The 20,995-nt window shown below is 37.1% G+C and overlaps 1 protein-coding gene across 7 annotated transcripts in view; it reads left to right on the top strand.

The window, feature by feature from the left end:
* The window catches only part of RBFOX1 (RNA binding fox-1 homolog 1), a 1,110,521-nt gene that overhangs the window by 554,827 nt on the left and 534,699 nt on the right, over nt 1–20,995 (top strand). For all 7 annotated transcript variants that reach the window (XM_082260840.1, XM_082260839.1, XM_082260837.1 and 4 more), the window contains exon 2: nt 20,695–20,937. In XM_082260840.1, the coding sequence (XP_082116966.1) occupies nt 20,695–20,937 (243 nt within the window). The remainder of the gene's footprint in view (nt 1–20,694; nt 20,938–20,995) is intronic.

Raw genomic sequence — 20,995 nt, 5'->3', positions numbered from 1 at the left:
AACAAAATAATGAAGTGGGCAACTGCATGGCAAATTATATTTAATGTGGAGAAATGTAAAGTAATGCACTTGGGGGCTTAAAAGATAAATGAAAACTACTCACTAGGGGGGAACCTCTAGGGGAATCAAGGATGGAAAAGGATCTGGGGGTCCTAGAGGAGACAGACTGAGCAAAAGCATTCAATGTCAAGCTGCAGCTACCAAAGCCATCAGAATATAAGTATGCATAAAAAAGGGGAAAAATTCCAGAGATAAAACTATAATCCTGCCACTTCTGGAGTATTCTGTCCAGTTCTGGTCACCAGTCCTCAGAAGGGATGTTCTGGAGCTGAAGTGAGTCCAAAGAAGGATAATGAAATTAGTTAGGGATTAGAGGACTTTGACTATGAGAAGCGAGTACAAGCACTAATTTTCTTCTCGCTGGAGCGGGGACATGATAGTGATTTACTAATGTCCCAATGGTGACCCCAGCATAGGAAAAAAGCTTTTCAGTCTCAGGGAGTGTAAGAGAACATGTGGCCACACAATGAGATTGGAGGAGAAGTGGTTTAACCTTAAGCTGAGCAGAGGGTTTTGGACTGTCAGGGCAGTAAGGATGTGGAACTCTCTTCTAAAAGTGGTGCTGTCAGAGGGTAGCATTAATATTTTAAATATTTTTAAAAGACTCTTTGACGTGCATCTTAAGGAACACAACATACAGGGATATGGGAAAAAATTATCGACACTCACACACATACACCTACATAGGTTGAACTGGATGGAGTATTACTTTTATTTCAACCTTACCTACTATATGTAACTATGTAACAGCAGCCGTAATTGTAAAAAATATGTATATATATATATATATATATATATATATATATATATTATCTTTTTTTGTACTAATAAAGAGTTATATGTTCATTTTGTAACACAGCTCACAATTATTCGCCTGTTCAAAGTTCCAAAATATGAGGGTTTTTGTTTTGTTCTGTTTTTTTTTTTTCTAATTGCATGTCAAAAATTAATTTAATTATACTCACATACATGCTTTCTAAGTCATTATTACTGTAAACAGTAATGTAAGTAAGTAATGTAGTAAATAGGATAGAGGGAAAGAGAAGAGAGAATAGATAGCATGAAAGCATGAAATAGAAATGTTACACTGCCCTTTTCTTGTTTGTTTCTTTCCATATACAAACTTAATTGGGTAGAATTGCTATTGACTGCATTTTTAAGGGCGCCGTATTCTGTTTCTATGTAAAATTTTAAAATATTAACTTTAGTTCTAAAAAATACATTCCTTTTACCAAACAGAGTACATTCTTTATTCATTACTAAGTGTTTATGCACTCCAGAATTGAGAATATGCTTTGCTGATAAGAAAATGTAATGAACAGCTTTGTTTTTGCTGAGATGTTTAATACCTTAACATTACAAAACAGATAAGAATGCAATTCCAAAGGCAGAGGTGATGCAGAATGTGAAAGTGCACTGTAGAAAGTGCAGAGGTCTTAAGATAAAGCTCATAACAAAAAGCGTTTCATGTGACAGACTTATCAATATGCGCTTTTGGCACATTGATTTCAGAGCTCTGGCTGAAGGCTGACCTCGCTGTCAATGGAAATCCAGGTCATGTGACAAAATGATATCATTACCAAAGAGAGCTTGAAACAGATGAAGAGGTAAATCTGTCTGTGCATAATAGTTCAATATTGCATAGTGGCTCCCATGGGACAATGAAGGCTGAAAGAGATTTGTTGTGTAATACTGCCTAGCTTCAAAGGAGAGCTAGGGTAATTTAATCAATAATCAATACTAGTGGTAAATTAAATTCATTATCTCTGTTCTAAAGGAGATTGATGCTAATATGATTTAATAACTCATAAATAGTTCTGTAGTAAGAGCTTGTATTTGGATTGTTTCATATGGTGCAAGGGATTGAAAGGGTATATTGAACACAATTATTTGCTATTGTTTAATTATTCAAATCAGGAAAAAAACTGCTTTATACTTTTAAACCCATGCTTTTTTTTGCGTTCTTTATTCATGTATCAATTTTCAAGGTTTTCAACAGTATGGAGATCATCCAATTATCACAACCAAATGTAGGCTACGGTACATAGGTCCTCATTGCTGCTTTTTGATTACAGCACAACAAACCTGTCTTTACAAAACATGGGACATCACATAAGCATATTTCTAAATCAAAGAGCAGAACCATAGGGCTAAGATAATTTCACTATGCAATATATATATATTATGGAACATGCTTTGTTTGACATCATATATTTAGAGTTATAGTGCCTTATGCTACTGTAACTTGCAGTCAGTAAAAATTACAGTAGTGTAGAAAAAGGAGGTCACTTGAAAGTAACTGGGAGATTTTGAGGGTCATTTTAGCTAAAAAAATAATAATTTTACAGTAGAGTATGAAAAAAAGGAACCCAAAATTAGGGTAATCATGAGGATTTTTATGAAAAATAGGTTAGGAAACAGTAAGAACAGAAAAGCCTAGAGAAAACACACAGGGACAATTGCATGGTCTAGCACCAAGTGTGAGGAGAGCCAACACCGCCTTTCTGAATATCAGTACCGTAGAGCTTCACAAGACCAAAGGACCGGTCGACTATCCAGGAACCATTCCCAAAATATAATAGGTAAATATGGTTTGGGGTAATAAACCAGCTAAAATTAACTCACATTCCTCTGTACAGGAATATTCAATTCAATAAATATACATTTTGAGGAATCTCTCGTGTGTGCCTTTAAGAGAGTTACAAACACATTAATAAACTACTAGATCTTTACAAACAAAAGTATATTTATTTTAATATAAATTTAAACTATATTTTTTCCTACAATCTGTTATATCAAAATGACACTGTTTGCATTGGCCATATACCTCCAAAAGCCATTGACAATACAATAGAGCTGAGCACGTGGAAATCTACTGCAGCAGAAATTCAGTGAACTGAGACAGCTTCTCTTTTTATTGATAGCAGCAGTGTAACATAAAAATGAAATTGGATTAATCCAATATTTTTGTTGCAATAATAATGGATAGATAGCCTCACTGAACTGCTTGTTGATAATGTAATTGTGAAAGATTTTACATGCATACGCTCAGGTGCTTTTTAGGTGATTACTATACTCAATGACATAGGATGATACTCATTTTCTAGGAACTGATCAACACATGGGAAACCCTCCATTAACTCAATTCACTTATACACATACAGTATATGTGTATAATATGGTATCAATATACAGTAAAGGCAGGGAATTGCAACATTAAGTTTATTTTGTTTAGCTCCAAGAAACAAAAGGGAAATAATATAAGAATGTCCTACCCGGTTCAGTGATTTCATTTCGGTATTATATGTTGTGATCGTTCTTAAGCTGACCATGAACACAGGCAATCTTTAGGCATTTGATTGTAATTCAAAAGCTGAGAAATCCCACTTTCCCTAGGCATCGACATACACATTCACGCTTGTATTCTACAAATGCTCAAGTATTGTGACCTGCTGCACCAGTGCATGTTACACAGTGGAGAACAGGCCATAATTGGAATGAAAAATGCTGACAGACTCATCTTTGTTCTGATAGGGGCTTCCTGAGGCTATCTTTCTCAGGCACACTGTTGAGACAATAGCAAAAAACTGTTGAAACAGCAAGAAATGCATGGTATATATATTGACATATATATGACATTGGCATTAAATATTCTACCAAGGCCTGTTATTGTGTAGATTAGTTTCTATTACAATATGGAATGTTTTTGCATTTTTGTGCAGATTAAAATGTTTCTGGTTCTGGTTCTTGCACAGAACTCATTTTATTTTCTTCTATCACGGGGTGCACTGTTTTTTGCGTTGATTTTGTCAGGGAAGAAGGTTGCTGGTGCTAGCACAAAGTATAATAGCTTCAGTCCTCAGAAAGAGCAGAATGTTACAGTGTTACAGCATGAATGTTACTAAAATACCAGCAGGACATTACTTCTGAACTCTTACCCTTTTCTCAATTCACATTTCCCTTCACCCATTACCTTGCATAAGAAAATGGTTTTATAATACCTCCAAGGATCTGTTTCTGGTCTACAGTCCATCAAAAAATAGATAGATAGATAGACAGTCGGACATATAGAAAAATAGATAGACAGATATATAGAAAAATAGATAGATAGATAGATAGATAGATAGATAGATAGATAGATAGATAGATAGATAGATAGATAGATAGATAGATAGATAGATAGATAGATAGATAGATAGATAGATAGATAGATAGAGAGATAGAGAGATAGATAGATAGATAGATAGATAGATAGATAGATAGATAGATAGATAGATAGATAGATAGATAGATAGATAGATAGATAGATAGATAGATAGATAGATAGATAGATAGATAGATAGATAGATAGATAGATAGATAGATAGATAGATAGATAGATAGAAAGGGTTATTACTTTATTTCTATTGAACAATATATTTATGAATTGCCTTTAACTTTAATAAAATATGAGTTATACGACTGTGCAAATATCAAGTCATAATCTAGTCAAATTCAGCCTTAACTCTGAATGTTCATTTAGCTTATTAAATAAGGTAAGCATTTGGGTATTTTTGAATACGATATGCAATAGAAAAAAAAAATCTTGCACTTTATTAGATGATTGAAATTAAAACAGTTTCACTATGTTTATTAACCACTTCTGGACCGGAAGGTTTTGCCCCCTTAATGACCAGGTCATTTTTTGCAATTTGGCACTGCATGACTTTAACTGGAAATTGCGCAGTCATGCAATGCTGTACTAAAACAACATTTATGTCCTTTTTCCCCCCACAAATAGAGCTTACTTTTGGTGGTAATTGATCACCTCTGCATTTTTTTTTTTTTTGAGATATAAAATAAAAAAGACAAAAAAATTTGAGAAAAAATCGAATTTTCTACTTTTTCTTAGAAAAAATATCCAGTAAACTCAATTTTGTCATACATTTAGGCCAACATCTATTTAGCTACATGACTGATAAAAAAAAATCTCAATAACCATATATCTATTGGTTTGTGCAAAAGTTATACATCCAGTTATACATGGTGTATATACTAGAAGCTTTTATTTTCTGACTGCTTATCTCATTTCTTGAAGTGCTAAAATGGCAGGGCAGTACAACCCCCCCCCCCCAAATTACCCCTTTTTGGGAAGTAGACACCTCAAGAAATTTTCTTAAAGGCATGTTGAGCCCATTGAATATTTAATTTTTTTTTTGTCACAGGTGTTTAAAAAATGACAAAAAATAAATACATTTTTTTTTTCACAAAGTTGTCATTGAAATTATATCTTAGTCACGCATGCCATGGGTATATGTGGAATTACACCCAAAAGAAAATTTTTCTGCTTCTCTTGAGTATGGGGATACCCCATGTGGGAGACTTTTTGGCAGTCTAGCCATGCACAGGACCCCAAAAACCAATCACTGCCTTCAGGCTTTCTAAGGGCGTAAATTGTTGATTTCACTCCTCACTACCGATCACAGTTTTGGAGGCCATAAAATGCCAAGACAGCACAAACCCCCCAAATTACCCCTTATCTGAAGGTAAACACCCTAAGCTATTTGCTTCGAGGCAGTCCATGGAATATGTATACATAATATTGCTGCGCTAAGTGAATAAAAATCAATAAATGGCAAATAATCGCTTAGTGAAAAATAATACTAGATAATGTGACCATAATCTCAGATTATGAGATTTGAGATTATGGTCACATTATCTAGTATTATTTTTCACTAAGCGATTATTGGCCATTTTTTGTTTTTTATTTACTTAGCGCAGCAATATTATTTATACATTATCTTAGGTGTTTTGTGTTTGGCACTGATTGCTTGCAGCTTTGTGCACATCACTTGTATTGTTTAGACAGGGATTGCGCTGATTATCTTTATTTTCTAGAGTCCATGGAATAGTTTATATTTTGCCACAAGTTTTGGGAAAATTACAATTTTTTTTATTTTTTACACAAAGTTGTCGCTTAAATGATATATTGCTAACACATGCAATGAGTATATGTGAAATGACACCCCAAAATACATTCTTCTGCTTCTCCTGAGTATGGGGATAACCCATGTATGAGACTTTTTGGCAGTCTAGCTGCATACAGGACCCAAAAACGAATCACTGCATTCAGGTTTTCTAAGGGTGTAAATTGTTGATTTCACTCCTCACTACCTATCACAGTTTCTGAGCACATGAAATGCCAAAAAAGCACAAAATCACCCAAATTACCACTTTTCAGGAAGTAGATACCCTAAGCTATTTGCTGAAAGGCATGCTGAGTATTATGCAGCTCTCAATTTTTGTCACAAAGTTTTGAAAATTGAAATTTTCCAAAACAAATGAGAGCTGCAAAATACTCACCCTGCCTCTTAGAAAATGCCTTGGGGTGTCTACTTTCCAAAAAGTGGTCATTTGGGGGGTTGTGCTAGCTTGGCATTTCATTGCCAGGGGTGCTTGAATTTTTAGGTGCTTGAATTTTTATTTTTTTAAATTATTTATTTTGCTTTTTTATGCTATTTTGACACCTTCCCTTTTGATTTTTATTTATTTTTATTGTTACCACAGGGAATTTAAATATTCCCTATGATAGCAATAAGTAGTGACAGGTACTCTTTTTTAAAACAAAATTGGGGTCTAATAGACTCCAGATCTCAGATTCAGCCTTTAAAGCATCTGACCGCACCAAGATTGGTATGATAAGATGCTTTCCCAATTTCCCAATGGCGCTGTTTATATCTGGCGAAACCAAAGTCATGAAATGCTCGTAGCTTCTGGTATCTTAGGCCGTAGAGATGATTGGAGCCATTCTGGTCTCTACTCAGCTCTATGATCAGCTGATGGAACCACCGGCTACAGTCTTGGGTTACCCTTTTGGACAGGAAAGCCATAGAAAACCCTCCCACTGCTTGTAAAAGCAGTCTAGCTGCTAATTATCCACTAGGATCACTTTTACATGAAAGCCAACTGCTGGCTGTAAAAACAATACCAAGATGATGTCAAATCTGCAGGCATCATCTTAGTATGACCACTCAAAGTCCAGCGACGTACCAGTACATCCTTGTTAGGCATATATTGTAAGGTTCATTTTTTATTTTTATGCAGCCTGTGGGCTGAAAGAAAAAAAAAAAAGAACATAGCAGATTCCTCCATTTACATCGATCGAAAAGGATGAAGAAATCTCTGCCATGAAAATTGTTAAAAAATATATGGCGGCGCAGAGGGGAGATGCTCCCTCTGTGTCCACCCCATCCCCTATGCTTTGCCATATATGCTCATTTTTTAACTGCAGTGGTGAAATCACCTCCTACGGTGCTGCCATCATTGATTTACGTATATATGCTGAGAGCAAACGCTGATGCTGTTAGAATAAACAAATCAGTGCAGCAGCTGATGGGCGTAGATGCAAAGCAAACATTGGTTAACAATAACACACAGTAACAAAATATTACATTATAATAGCATATAGTACAGTAGAATGGTGGTATCTGAAAGTCAAAATATGGTTAACAATGAAAAACAGTAACAATAAAACATTACAGTATAATACAGTATAACAGTATAATATAAAGTACAGTAAAAGTAGAAAGAGTAGAAAAGTAACTTTTTTTACACTTTTTTTGTAGCTGTAAAATATTCCAGGTTAGGGTCTCTCAAATTGCGATTGCCATCCAACACCTTTTGAGACCCTGTGTAAAAGTGTGCCATAGACTGTTACTAATACTCTACTAGTGTGTGGTAGCAACAGAAACAGTCCCCAATGCAGAGACCAGATTGGCCAGGACAGGAGGGACAAAAATAGCGGATGTCACACCTATATCTGCATTTTTTACAGACACAACATCTTCTTTGGTGTGCTCTTTGGGCAGGGCTACCAGGGAGGAGCTTCTCATGCAGCCGGCTCACTGCATTTGGATTGTAAATTTGGGCCACAGCACCTTCTGGATACAGACTGGCTGTGATGATCTCTTCCTGCAATTTTAGGAAGGATCCACTTCTTCCGGACGCTTTGTATAGCACATAAGCGTTCAGCAGAGCCAATTGGAATAAGTATACAGACACTTTTTTTGTACCAGCATGTGGCCTTACGGGCTATTAAATACAGTGCCATAATCTGGTCATTGAAGTCCACCACTCCCATGTTAAGGTTCTATTCGTGGACACATAGGGGCTTCTCAACAACACCAGTCATCGTTGCAATTTGGACTGTCGTATCTGCATGAATGGAGGACAGAAAGAAAACATTCTGTGTGTCCCTCCACTTCACTGCAAGCAATTTATTACACTTCAAGCAGGCTCTCTCCCCCCATCTAAATCAGGGGGGGGGGTAAATGGTACCCCTTTCCGAATAAGGGTGACACCAAGTCCCAAACAATCTTGCCGCTGCTCCCACTGTAGTCTGGGCAATTGGGGGGCTCCACGTTGCTATCTGTTCCCTCATAAATCTGGAAACTACATGTATAGCCTGTTGCCCTGTCACAGAGCTTATACACCTTGACCCCATATCTGGCACACTTGCTGGGGAGAAACTGTTTGAAAGTAAGGCGGCCAGAAAATGTAATCAGGGACTCATCAATGCAGACAGCTTGTTGAGGCATATACAAGGCTGCAAACCTTTGGTTGAAGTGATTTACGAGGGGCCAAATTTTGTGGAGCCGGTCATATCTAGGGTCACCCCAAGGACAACAGAGTTCATTGCCACTGAAGTGCATGAACCACAAGATTTGCTTGTATCTATTCCTGGCCATGGCAGCAGAGAACACAAGCAAATAATGAATTGAGTCAGTGGACCAATATGACCGCAACTCACTCTTTTTAGTAATGCAAATGAGGAGGGATATGCCCAGAAAGGTTTTACATTTGGAAACAGTGATACATTTCCATGCAAATTCTCTGGTAAAGGTCAAATTTGGATTTGTGGTGATGATTTTTTCAGTATATAACTTGCTTTGGTCCATAATAGATCCGTACAGATCTTCCTTGAAAAACAGCTAAGAAATCAAGGGAAATAAAATTGTCTGTTTCCACCTGAATTCCAGGTTGGCCAGTGAATGGGGGAAGTATGGGCACTGCAGAAGTGGTGGGCTCCCAATCTGGATTTGTAAGAACATCAGGAAGGACACTATGGTCTCTACGGGCCTGTTTTCAAATTCTTGGTGGCTGCAGGACACTACTTGTGCTAGCCACCACGCTAGCTTGAACTGCACTTATGGGACTTGCCGTGTCAACAAGTGTTACTGCAGTGCTGGTTTGACTTTGACCAGGATGTACTAGGCCGATGGTGCTTGCCAGTTCACCAGAAGGTTGAGCGGCACTAGTACCGACACTCTGCTGCATACGAAAACCCTGCCGTTGTTGCACTTCAGCAACAAAAGAACAGGGTCGGGTACACCTGACCTTAGCAGGGACCACTACTCCGTCGTCAGAGCTATCTGTCAGGGTGCCTCTGCTCTCTACAGGTTTGAATACTGAGCCTGATTCTGACAGTGAGGGTTCCCAAGTAAATGTATCTGTATACTGTATATAGTGTACACTGTGACAGAGAGTGAAAGGGTTAACTGGGGGGTGATCAGGGGTAAAATGTGTGCCTATGTGTACTGGTGTCAGTGTACTGCTTGTGTACTCATGGTTGATGCTCTCTCACGCTGGAACCAAAAAGAATGTAAAAGTTTACATTACACAGGCACAGGACATTCTGCAATTGGTCAGAACCGATCACCGGGTCCAGGTCAAAAATCATTGGCCTGGACCTGATGACTGATCGGTTCAAAACCAAATGAGCACATTGAGGGGACTGCGGGCACGCGCGCGTGCCCCCTAGCTCCGCACGTGATGGCGTACACCACCACAGTAAATGTACGGCGGGTGGTCGGCAACTGGTTAAGCTTCGATCTTTGACTCCAGTCACACCATTATTGTTTTTTAGCTCTAAGCTTGAAAGTCCACAATTCTCAACATCCAAAATCTCATGTATTTCAATGGTGGCTGTCTACATATGAGCACTCAGGTGCCTACAGCTCTATGTTTGATTCTCAAAAGCTACATGAGCTACTTTGGAGACAGAATTGGGCATTTTTGGTCTCATGGACATGAATCTGGATGCCAAAAAGACTCCAAATAGAGCATTTTCCTGCATTTTTTAGGCCCCTTTCTAGTCTTTGAGAACTGATCTCCCCCCTCTAGTACTTTCCATTAACTAAAAACAAAAATGTCTGAGACTTGAATAAACATTTAAAATGCTTGAAATATGTTTCTAAAATGCTCAAAACACACATGAAAACTACTGAAAATATTATTAGTCAGATGTGAATGCTTATAGGTCAGATGTGAATGCTTATAAGAAATACTTACAGGTAAGGTTGATATACTGAGGACATAAATGAAGATATGCAATATGTATCAAAGCAACTTTCTGGTCTTTTTCCTGCTGTGATGAGTGTTAGCAGTTTTTATACTAGCACTCTGCATTTCAAATCTCTTTGGGTATTTGATAGGTTGTTGCACTTTTATATAAATATTTAAGGAGATACTATTCTACATATTTGCATATATTTTACTAGAGCAAGCTAGGTCCAGGACTGCACAAGTGCAAGGCAGCCAAATTAATATCTATGGGTCTGTATATTAGCTTATGGAGTGATTAATGGGCAGCCCATAGTCTAGTTTTCTCCCTCATGTTTGCTTAGCCTGGAGTCAAGCAAGCTTAGGGGAAATTGTAAGATTGTTGTGGACCTGCTGTCTGTCACAATAAAACCTTCCAGTTTGAAGTTTGCATTTTTAGTTACAGTAAAAATGGCCATACACTGATTGGATTTTGAAAAGTATATGGGCTCCCCAGCCTAACAGAAGTTGATTGTGTAATCAACTTGTGTCAAAGGGGCATGATGGAAAAATGTCCATCGATCAGCAGCTGCAGCCAATTGCCTACAGATGCTGATCAATGTATTCTGACAGTAGCATCTGGTTTAATGCACAATAGAATATCCAGGGGTGGGGGTGATTCCTACATATACCTTGTTCGTGTGGATGAAGGAGTGTGATAGCTTTTTTGTTTTACCTGCTGCTTAACCATAAGAAAATGTATAACACCCTTTAATGTTTAGGAATGCAACAGAAGCATTTCTAAAATAAATGTAATAATTTTAATCTTGCTTTAAGCAAGATTTTCACTGCATTTTTATTACTAGTAAAACATAGACAACATATAAATATGTTTATTTGAAAAAATAATTCAGGTTAGGTTTAGTTTGCTTTAGTTAAATGTATTTCTTATGTAAGTGCCAGTTTTTCCTTCTTGTACATACACACATAGCTGCCATTGTAGCTCTGTATTACAGCATTTGCCCTTTCATTATTCTATGCACACAGGTGCAAATGTGGTTTCCATGTAAAGTCACATTTACAAGACTATCTACTCAGAAAATGTATTTCCTATACTTAATGTCTTGTTCACATGGTAATTTTATATGCTATGTATTTTTGGCACAAAGCATTTAAATCTTTGTACAGCTACTACATTGAGCTTAGCAAAATTCTAGAAGCTGAATAAGGTCAATGTTAATGTTTATGCAGATTTTTAATTTGGAAAACATAAAGGACATATGTTTGATTGCCATTTTCCTAACACTACAGGATAGCAGAATTTCATTTTTTTTCTCCTGCAACTCGAACAGCAGTGAAAATCCTCTACCTTAATGAGCACTGAAAATGTCAGCAAACCTGTGCACCTGGAAATGTTATTAATACAGATACTAAGGCAAATTGTATTACTTTATTAAAGAAGTTATCACTGCAGATACTGTACAGTAACTGCCAGTATCTTTGAATTCATGCCAACATCTATATCTTTGTACTCTACAAAATTAGAGTTTTTTTTAATATCTTAAAATAGTCAATTTAATCCAATAAAAGAAGAGGTTTCTTCATGTAAATGTTAAGTTAATACAATCTGACAACCATATAAGTTTGTTTAATATGATTATCAGCATGACTTCAGAAACCCAGGAAAAATGTGGACTGTAACAACACTGCAAAGGCACAGTTTGGATTTGATTGTTAACATATCTTTCTTTTTACGCTGATTTATTGTTAGTAAATCTTCTAACAAAATAGACATTACAAATATACTTACCTCAATGTAGGTCAAACAAGGTCTGAATGAACGTGGTGTGATTTCAACACCATTGCCACTCAGAGCAGAAAATTATGTAGCATACCACCAAGTGTCTCCATTGCCTCATCCATTCCCAAGACTTCTACCTGCAGTAGAGACTATGTTAATACATTAACTGTACATGCCTATGCACTATTTTTTCATCACCAGCCAGAGCCTTATTAATCTAGCAATGAATTGCAGGCTCATGAGGTGAAGTAAAAATAATGTTGGCCTTCTCTGAGAAGTGACAGCCTGAGGCAAAAATCTTATCTAATCACATGGTAGGAAAATCCTTATTTGCCTCCTAATTACTCTTTTACTCACTTAAAAATTACTAACACTACATTGTGATTGCAGCAGTAAAGATTATGTAACAATGTGAAATGTAACAAGATCATTAAATCAAACAAGACAACACCAACCTCATAAACACCAAAGGGTTTACATACTACACTAAAGGAATAAAAATTGATCACTTTGCAAGTAATTATTTGGTGAGCTTTGTAACTAAGGGGAAGCTGTCTTTACTAAATATAACCCATATTGTTTAATACAAAAAATGTGGCTTCACAACTTACAACATACCTTGCACGAATGCACTTGGTTAGGTATTCAATCTTAGCACAGGGATAACCTTGTTTACTAAAAATATTTTGCAAAGTGAACAGCATCTAGACATTTAGTAATTCAATCCCATACAATTTTTACTTTTTATAACAGTAGGGTATAAAAGTTAAAATTCATTAAATGTTTCAAGAAATGAAATCTTAAAGGGTTTTTATGAATACAGGTGCATTGCATACCTGATCAGTGCAACCTCTCTTTTTTACAGCATTATCAATGTGCACTTGCTTTTGCACTCCCAATGCATGTAGTCTTATACTTTTGGGCTGTCCAACAAGGGTTGGAATAGATGGACCAGATGGGATCCACCCACGGATCCTAAATAGAATTGAGCTCTATAATTTCAAAGCCATTGTTTCTAATTTTTAGGGACTTGTTAACCTTCCTAGCGGTATTCCCGAGCGTGGCTCAGGGTTAAACTTCAGTGCCAAAAGTGGTAACCCCGAGACACACTCGGGGTACCGCTAGGAAGATCGCTGGATCCTGGTAGAGGGGTTACTTACCTTGTCACCGGGATCCAGCGATGTATCTCGGCGGTGAGCGGCGGCGGAGCTTCCTCCCGATCCTCTGTGAGCCCCGGCTTCCATCTTCTGCAAAGTGACGTTCGCAGGGGGGTGAAACCGGTGGCAAATTCAAATGTAAAACACACCAAACACACTGATACAATGCAAAATAAAATATAGTCACATTAGTTTGCCCCCCAGTGCCCTTTCCTGCAGTTTTACTGTACTTTATATATATATATATATATATATATATATATATATATATACGTATATATGTATATATATATATATATAAATATATATAAAACTATATATGTATACATACATACATACATACTTTAACTTATTTATAGTTTTTTTATTATATTATAATTTATGATTTTTTGTTTCAAACTTTATCATACCCGAGATGTTATAAAGAAGAACGCACAGTAAAAAACAAATCATATGTAAATAGTTGGTTTGGGCTGCTCATTCTTAAGAATTACATGCAAAATAATGGTACCACTTTCAGCACCTAAAATCCGAAAGAATCATACCGCCAGGGAGGTTAATGACTGGAATAGTACCACTGGATTGGTGTAGGGCCAATGTGGTGCCTATATTTAAAAAGGGATCAAAGTCTTTACCAAGTAACTATAGACCTGTTAGTTTAACTTCTATAGTTGTGAAGAAACTAGAGAGTTTAATAAAAGACCACATAGATAAATTCTTGCTGGAAAAAAATATTTTAAGCAACAGACAGCATGGATTTAGGAAAGACAGAAATTTTCAAATAAACCTGATTTATTTTTATGAGGAGGTAGGTAAAACCTTGGACAGAGGGGTGGCTGTGGACGTAGTATTGGATTTTGCATAAGCATTTGATACAGTTCCCCACACATGACTTATGCCTAAGGTAAAATCTACAGGCTTGGAAAGATCAGTTTGTAAATGGATAGAAAATTGGCTAAAAGATAGAATTCAGAGAGTAGTGGTTAATGATTCTTACTCTGAATGGTCTAAGGTTATCAGTGGTGTACCCCAAGGTTCAGTGTTGGGGCCCTTACTTTTTAATATCTTTATAAATTATATAAAGTCTGGGATTAAAATAAATATTTCAGTCTTTGCAGATGACACCAAGCTATGCAGTGGAAAAACATTCAGAGCTGTGAAAATGTGCAATAGAGTCCCCCCAGAGGTGGTTCTGGCCAGCTCAGTAGATTGCTTTAAAAAAGGCCTGTTTTTTTTTAAATAAATAAACATAATATAACTGGATACTCACATTTATAGGTATAGTTGATCCAGAGAATATCCGATTGCCTCTCGGGGGATCAGAAAGGAATTTATTCCCCTATTGGAGCAAATTCAGTCATGCTTTGCTGGGTTTTTTCACCTTCCTCTGAAAAAAACTGTTGGTATAGGATTGTATATATGTGATTGTATGGTTGTTTTTTTTATTGTTTGAACTAGGTGGACTTGTGTACTTTTTCAACCTGACTAACTATGAGAGACTAACTGAGACTAACTGAGAGGGTGCTGAATTTTGGTTTAGAAAATGGAAATTAGCCAGAAAATATGCAGTGAAAGATCATGTGATAATAGTACACTTTTAGATAGCATTAACTCCTCTCATGGTAGATGTGCCATTAATTCATTACAGGCAGTGCAATGATTGCCTGTCAGAATGTCACAAACTGAAACATTTATTCAGTTGGGAAAATATGATAATGGATATTTTCTTGATAAGACCAAATTAGAACTCTTATAGTTGAGACACATACAGTATATTAAGTCAAATATTGCACCACTGCACGCCAATTCACTTAAATTGCTGGCTAAGCTATTATGAAATTGCCTTTTATATTTTAACTTGGCAATTTTCCATATAAATATAATAGTTAGGTGAATTCCAAGTTAACATGTTTATGTGCTAAAAGCATTAAAGTATACCATATTTAAAGTTTTTTTTTTTCTTTTTACATATATATAATATACATATATAAATACTGTATATACTGTATAGTAGATATTACATTCAGAATAATGAAATTCAAGTTGAAAAGTATCCAGCAAATATATTGATGGTGTAAGCCTGTAGGAGTTTAGGATAAAAATAGTACTTCCTGATTTTATTTAGTTTACATCTATTCCCACGGTCTCTCCAAAATACGAGTCCCCTTCAAAATATGTCAATACTCACAAAAAAGTAATTTGTCACATGAAAATAAAGACATGCAAACACTTGAAAAGTACTGTAATTTATTAAAAAACAAAAAACCCCAATGTTAATGCATTGTCAATCATGATGCCTGCTGTCAGTGATTCGCCAAGGATTTTCAGCCGTGTAGGTGAATGGGCCAGGTTTGTCAGTAGTTGGTAACGACACAGTGGGTACAAGTGGCCACTGCTTCCTTAACAACCATTGATAGCCAGGATAGTGGTGACATAATTGGCAATGATAGGGTCATGATGGGGCAATGATGTAACCCGCACCATTCCCCACCCATTTGCTTATGTGACCAGGGCTTCCCAGCCATGTAAGGTAATGCACCAGATGACATCAGAGGTTAGTAAGGATGCAGCAGCTAACGCAGTCACTGCTTTCCTAGGAAACTTTTGACAGCTGTAAGCTGTCATGTTCATCCACACCAAACACTCTAAACATTCAACGTTCAGACAGATGGAATGAGGTTTTAACTGGTTGCATTCCTGGTGGAATTATGCTCCCTGCCATGAGGTGGACAAGCTTGGCTGATTCCTAACCACATATTTGGAAAACCGAGAGAGGTGTCTTCTGTGTTAGGAAGTATAATTACAGTAGACCTATGCTGAATGGCTTCTTAAAAAGAAGTATACAAATCCTCTCAGCTTCTCCAAAAAGGTGAGGGTATCCAGGACTAAAATTAATTATGAGAAGTCAATTTTACTGAATGGCCAGGAGGCAATGCACGCAAGCCTCAAAACGCGTTAGCCTAATACAGAGAGTTAGTCCTTTTGTGATGCGGATGTTTCATCATGGACTTGAGCTGATGTTTTTATGGAAAGCAGTTTGCGAGTATAATATTTACCTCTGTTTTATTTATTAAAGACTTACATTGAAGATAATGCACTAGGCCTGTGCATTCTTTATTTTATTTTATGATTTCAGTGTGATAAGACTTCTCTAGTCTTTGGAGGGCAGCAAGGTGTGAAATATCCGGATAAGCCAGGATAAGAGTCTAGAATTGTGTCTTGGCCCACCACTAAAGGCAGGAGATTTTGTGTTTTGATCTTTGACATTTTTTAATATTTAATGGTAGAGATGGTAAGAAGGGGCAGATGAAAGTTTATTCTTTAAAATTACTTCTACTTATCCTTTAATGCAGAACAAATGGATATAAACTGCCATGCACAACCAAAAAATGTTAAAAAATTATGTAAATATCTATATTATATAGTATGATATGTACATAATGGGCACACAACCTCACCAGCTATTTCAGAATTGCTCATTTGTATTTAAATGCAGGAAATTATATGCAGTAAAATATTAAAAAACAACAAAAAGCCAGGCACATGGGGACTTCCAGGATGGTATATTGAAAGGAAGGTTAAACACAAGCCGCTACTCCCCTCACAAAACCAATGAGGGATAGAAAGCGTTCAACAAGGGGGGGCGCTGTTCCAGTGAGTTGAGACAGAGACAGACTATTGAGTCCAAAGCAATAAACAATTGATAAAGAACTTCACAGACATATGACTGTACAATAGTGAAACCAGGTGCACAGGCAGAGGAATAGACAGAATAATGTGCCGATGAGGCACCATAACTCACAGGTGTGGTGGTTATCATTTGAAAGCCAGGTCAGATGAATGGCTTGTTCAGCCCCTGGAACTCCTGTGGAGTGGGTGACAGGCCTGATAGGAAGCTGGGTAGGTGGGCAGAGCCGCCAGCAGCCGAAGCACCCAGAAATTACACTATCATGGCTGGAAAAGACCCAAACGGGTCGGAGGGAATATCAGAAGCTGGCAAAAGGGCTCCTCTGGAGGACCATGCTGTGAGGACACCAGAGGGCTGGAAGGCCGGACATCCCATATACAGTCATGTAAACCAATTGAGCAGTAACATTTTAAATAAAGAAATGCCACAGACTTGATCCAGGACTACATGTTTTGGGGCTTAACCCTTCATCGTGTCACATCACGCACAGTATTGTAATGTATAGGCCGCAGCATTTATGAAGGCTGTAAATCTGACATAAGGTCTGACAAGAGCAGTAAGATGTGACATATCTGGATAAGCTAGGATAAGAGTCTAGAATTGCATCTGGGCCCTCCGCTAAAGGCAGGAGATTGTGTGTTTTGATCTTTGACATTTTAAATACTTGATGGTAGAGATGGTCAGAAGGGGCAGATGAAAGTTTACGCTTCAAAATTCTACTTATCCTTTAATGCTGAACAAATAGATTGCCACATGGAGCCGAAAAATGTAAATAAAGTATGTAAAAAATCTCTATTTTATATAAATATTGGTACATAATGGGCACACAACCTCACCAGCTGTTTCAGAATTGCTAATCTGTATTTGAATGCAGGATATATTATGCTGTAAAATACTAAATACTGGCAGAGCACATGTCAGTAAGATACAATCCTGGTGTGTTGGAAATATCTTTCTAATCATTTAAATGTCATGCTTCAGGTTATTCACCCACAGACAAAACAACTTGTTTACCAAAGAAATAATCTATGAGTTTAGAGCATAATTCTCTTCTGCAGTCATAAAGGCCACATGCTATTGCAGCAATAGACTGTAATGTACTGATGAGACTTTAGGGCTGCCACCTGGCACACAAACCACCCACCATATTTACTTACAAAAGACTCAGAGATGTAGTCATGAATTGAAAATGTGCAGTGGAAGTAGACTTCTCTTTACCTAGAGATGAATACATTCTAACAATTCAAACCCTGTGATGCAACTCTAAACTGGAATTTGTCTTTTAAGAAATTTGAAACATTTTTAGTGTCTAGTGTATGTTAATGGGATTTCCAATGCATGAGAATATGTAGTTAAGCTGTATCTAAGTAGGTGGAGTTAAATTGGTTGCGAGCAAACATACCCAAAAAACAATATAAACACATTGATTGTGATAGTAGCTAACTACATAAATGTTCATAAAGTATAGAGCATTGCTCCCATATGGGTACAATTTTTGTTATGACTGGTATCCGTGAAACTGAACAATTCCTATCTAATTTTTTGTATGCAATGTTCTTCTGTAACTGGACTAGAAACATTCATATCCACTCTACAGCTTGATTTAGAAAACAGGAAGAAAAACTGTCTAAGCTAGTCATAAGAATGAATCAGTTGCTTGCTCCCTTTTGTAATACAGCCTAAAAACTGAGCAACTAAACTTTTAAATGCTAAAATGCTTACATCCACTTATAACAATTTGGGTTTAATTTAGAATTGCAAGTTGTTGCCTAGGTTATGTGTATATGCATACACCTCAATCATTTACATGTACACATCTAGATCTGAGAGTTTCTTACACAAAAGAGGTAGTTCCATCCGCAATACATGTTTATTGATAGGATTACATATAGGGTAATATATACAAACTGCACACTAGACAGTATTTACAACACAATGTACAGTGTAAGTCCCCTGGCTTATGAGATATTTACAAATTACCCACAACCACCATATTTACAATACAATGTACAGGTATGGAATTAGTTTACCTCTTCACTTCAGATCTGGGCATGGTGGCTGCTGCGTGTCTCCACAACAAAGTGAGCCCATAGCTTGGTGACAAAGCGTTATATCCCCCCCCCCCCTTTCTGTACTATAATGCTCCCTAATTTGTCACTGTACCTAGCAAATGTATATTGGGCACAGCCCGATTGGGTGATTCAAAGAATGCTGTTGTTTACAGCACATGTGAGATGTGATAAGGGAAACAAAAAGGTCAGGCTTTTAAAGTGTATAACTATTTATGCTAACACCAATATGGAAGCTAGGAATCGTTTGATGCTGTAACACACTAGATGGTTTAAATACTGTTCATTTCCATCTAATTAAAGTATATTTTCATTTATTATAATATTTAGATCAGTTGATGGAGATTTCACATAAACTCATTATCTAACAATGTGTAACTTTTCTGGTGCCTGCGTATTTGTGTGTACATTTAATAAAAAACAGAAAAAAAGGAAAGACTACATATACACTATATTACCAAAAGTATTGGGACTCCTGCCTTTACAAGCACATGAACTTTAATTCATCCCAAAGGTTTTCCATCGGGTTGAGGTTAGGAATCTGTTCAGACCAGTTACGTTCCTTCACCCCAAGCTCGCTCATCCATGTCTTTCTGGACCTTGCTTTGTGCACTGTTCCAAATCATTTATTGGATGGGGATTATTGTGTGGGGTTGTTTTTCAGGGGTTTGGCTTGGCCCCTTAGCTCCTGTGAACAGACCTCTTAAGGTGTCAGCATACCAAGACATTTTGGACAATGTAATGCTCCCAACTTTGTGGGAATAGTTTGTGGATGGCACCTTCCTGTTACAACTGCACATCAGTGCACAATCAAGGTCCATAAAGACATGGATGAGCAAGCCTAGGGTGGAGGAACTTGACTGAGGCCTGAACAAAGTCCTAACCTAAAGCTGATAGAACACCTTTGGGATGAATTAGATTGGAGACTGTGAGCCATGTCTTCTTGTCCACACCAGTGTCTAACCTCACAAATGCGCTTCTGGAAGAATGGTTAAACATTCCCATAGACACACTCCTAAACCTTGTGGACAGCCTTCCTAGAAGAGTTGAAGCTTTTATAGCTGCAAAAGGTGGGACAACTCAATATTGAACCCTAGCGACTAAGACTGGGATTCCATTAAAGTTCATGTGCATGTAAAGGCAGGTGTCCCAATACTTTTGGTATTATAGTGGATTTACTCTGGCTTTTAACAAAAACAGATGCTAAAATCTACACCTTTCCTGATGTGTGATCCCAAAAAATTTTTTTTTTGGCAACATTATTTCCTATGCACTAGTATTCATATACAGTATGTCCCCAATTGTATTATTTAGAGCAGCCATTGAGGAAAAACAACCTAATGAAACAATACTGTACCTGGTTACCTTGGGAAACGCTGTATTTAGCAGACTATATTTGAGGTCATGCAGCATGCTTGTATATATAGACAGCACTAGCTGTTTAAACATTATGTTCATTATATTTAGTGATTTTTGATTTCTAAATGTGGTATGAATACATTGTGATGTACAAAATATAAATCCTAAATCCAGCCATTCTAGTGAAAATCACACTTAATTAAGATTTTTTTTCACTCTTGAACAGCTCATGCTTATCACTTGCAATTTCTTTTTTCCCAGGGTAATCAGGAAGCTACAGCACCTCCCGACACAATGGCGCAACCTTATGCCTCTGCTCAGTTTGCCCCAACCCAAAACGGTATTCCAGCAGAATATACAACTCCACATCCCCACCCTGCTCCAGACTATACAGGACAGTCCACAGTTCCAGAGCACACGTTAAGTATGTACCCTCCGGTGCAGACACACTCTGAACAGAGTGTCACGGATACAAATGCACAAACCGTCTCTGGCACAGCTACAGTAAGTCAAAACAGCATTTTAGATTTGCTCTTATGTTCTGAAAACATATGTACACTAA

Source organism: Pelophylax lessonae (assembly GCF_965119305.1).
Source record: "Pelophylax lessonae genome assembly, chromosome: 6".
Taxonomy (NCBI): domain Eukaryota; kingdom Metazoa; phylum Chordata; class Amphibia; order Anura; family Ranidae; genus Pelophylax; species Pelophylax lessonae.
The sequence above is the reverse complement of the archived record's forward strand: the minus strand, read 5'-3'. Positions and strand labels throughout refer to the sequence as shown.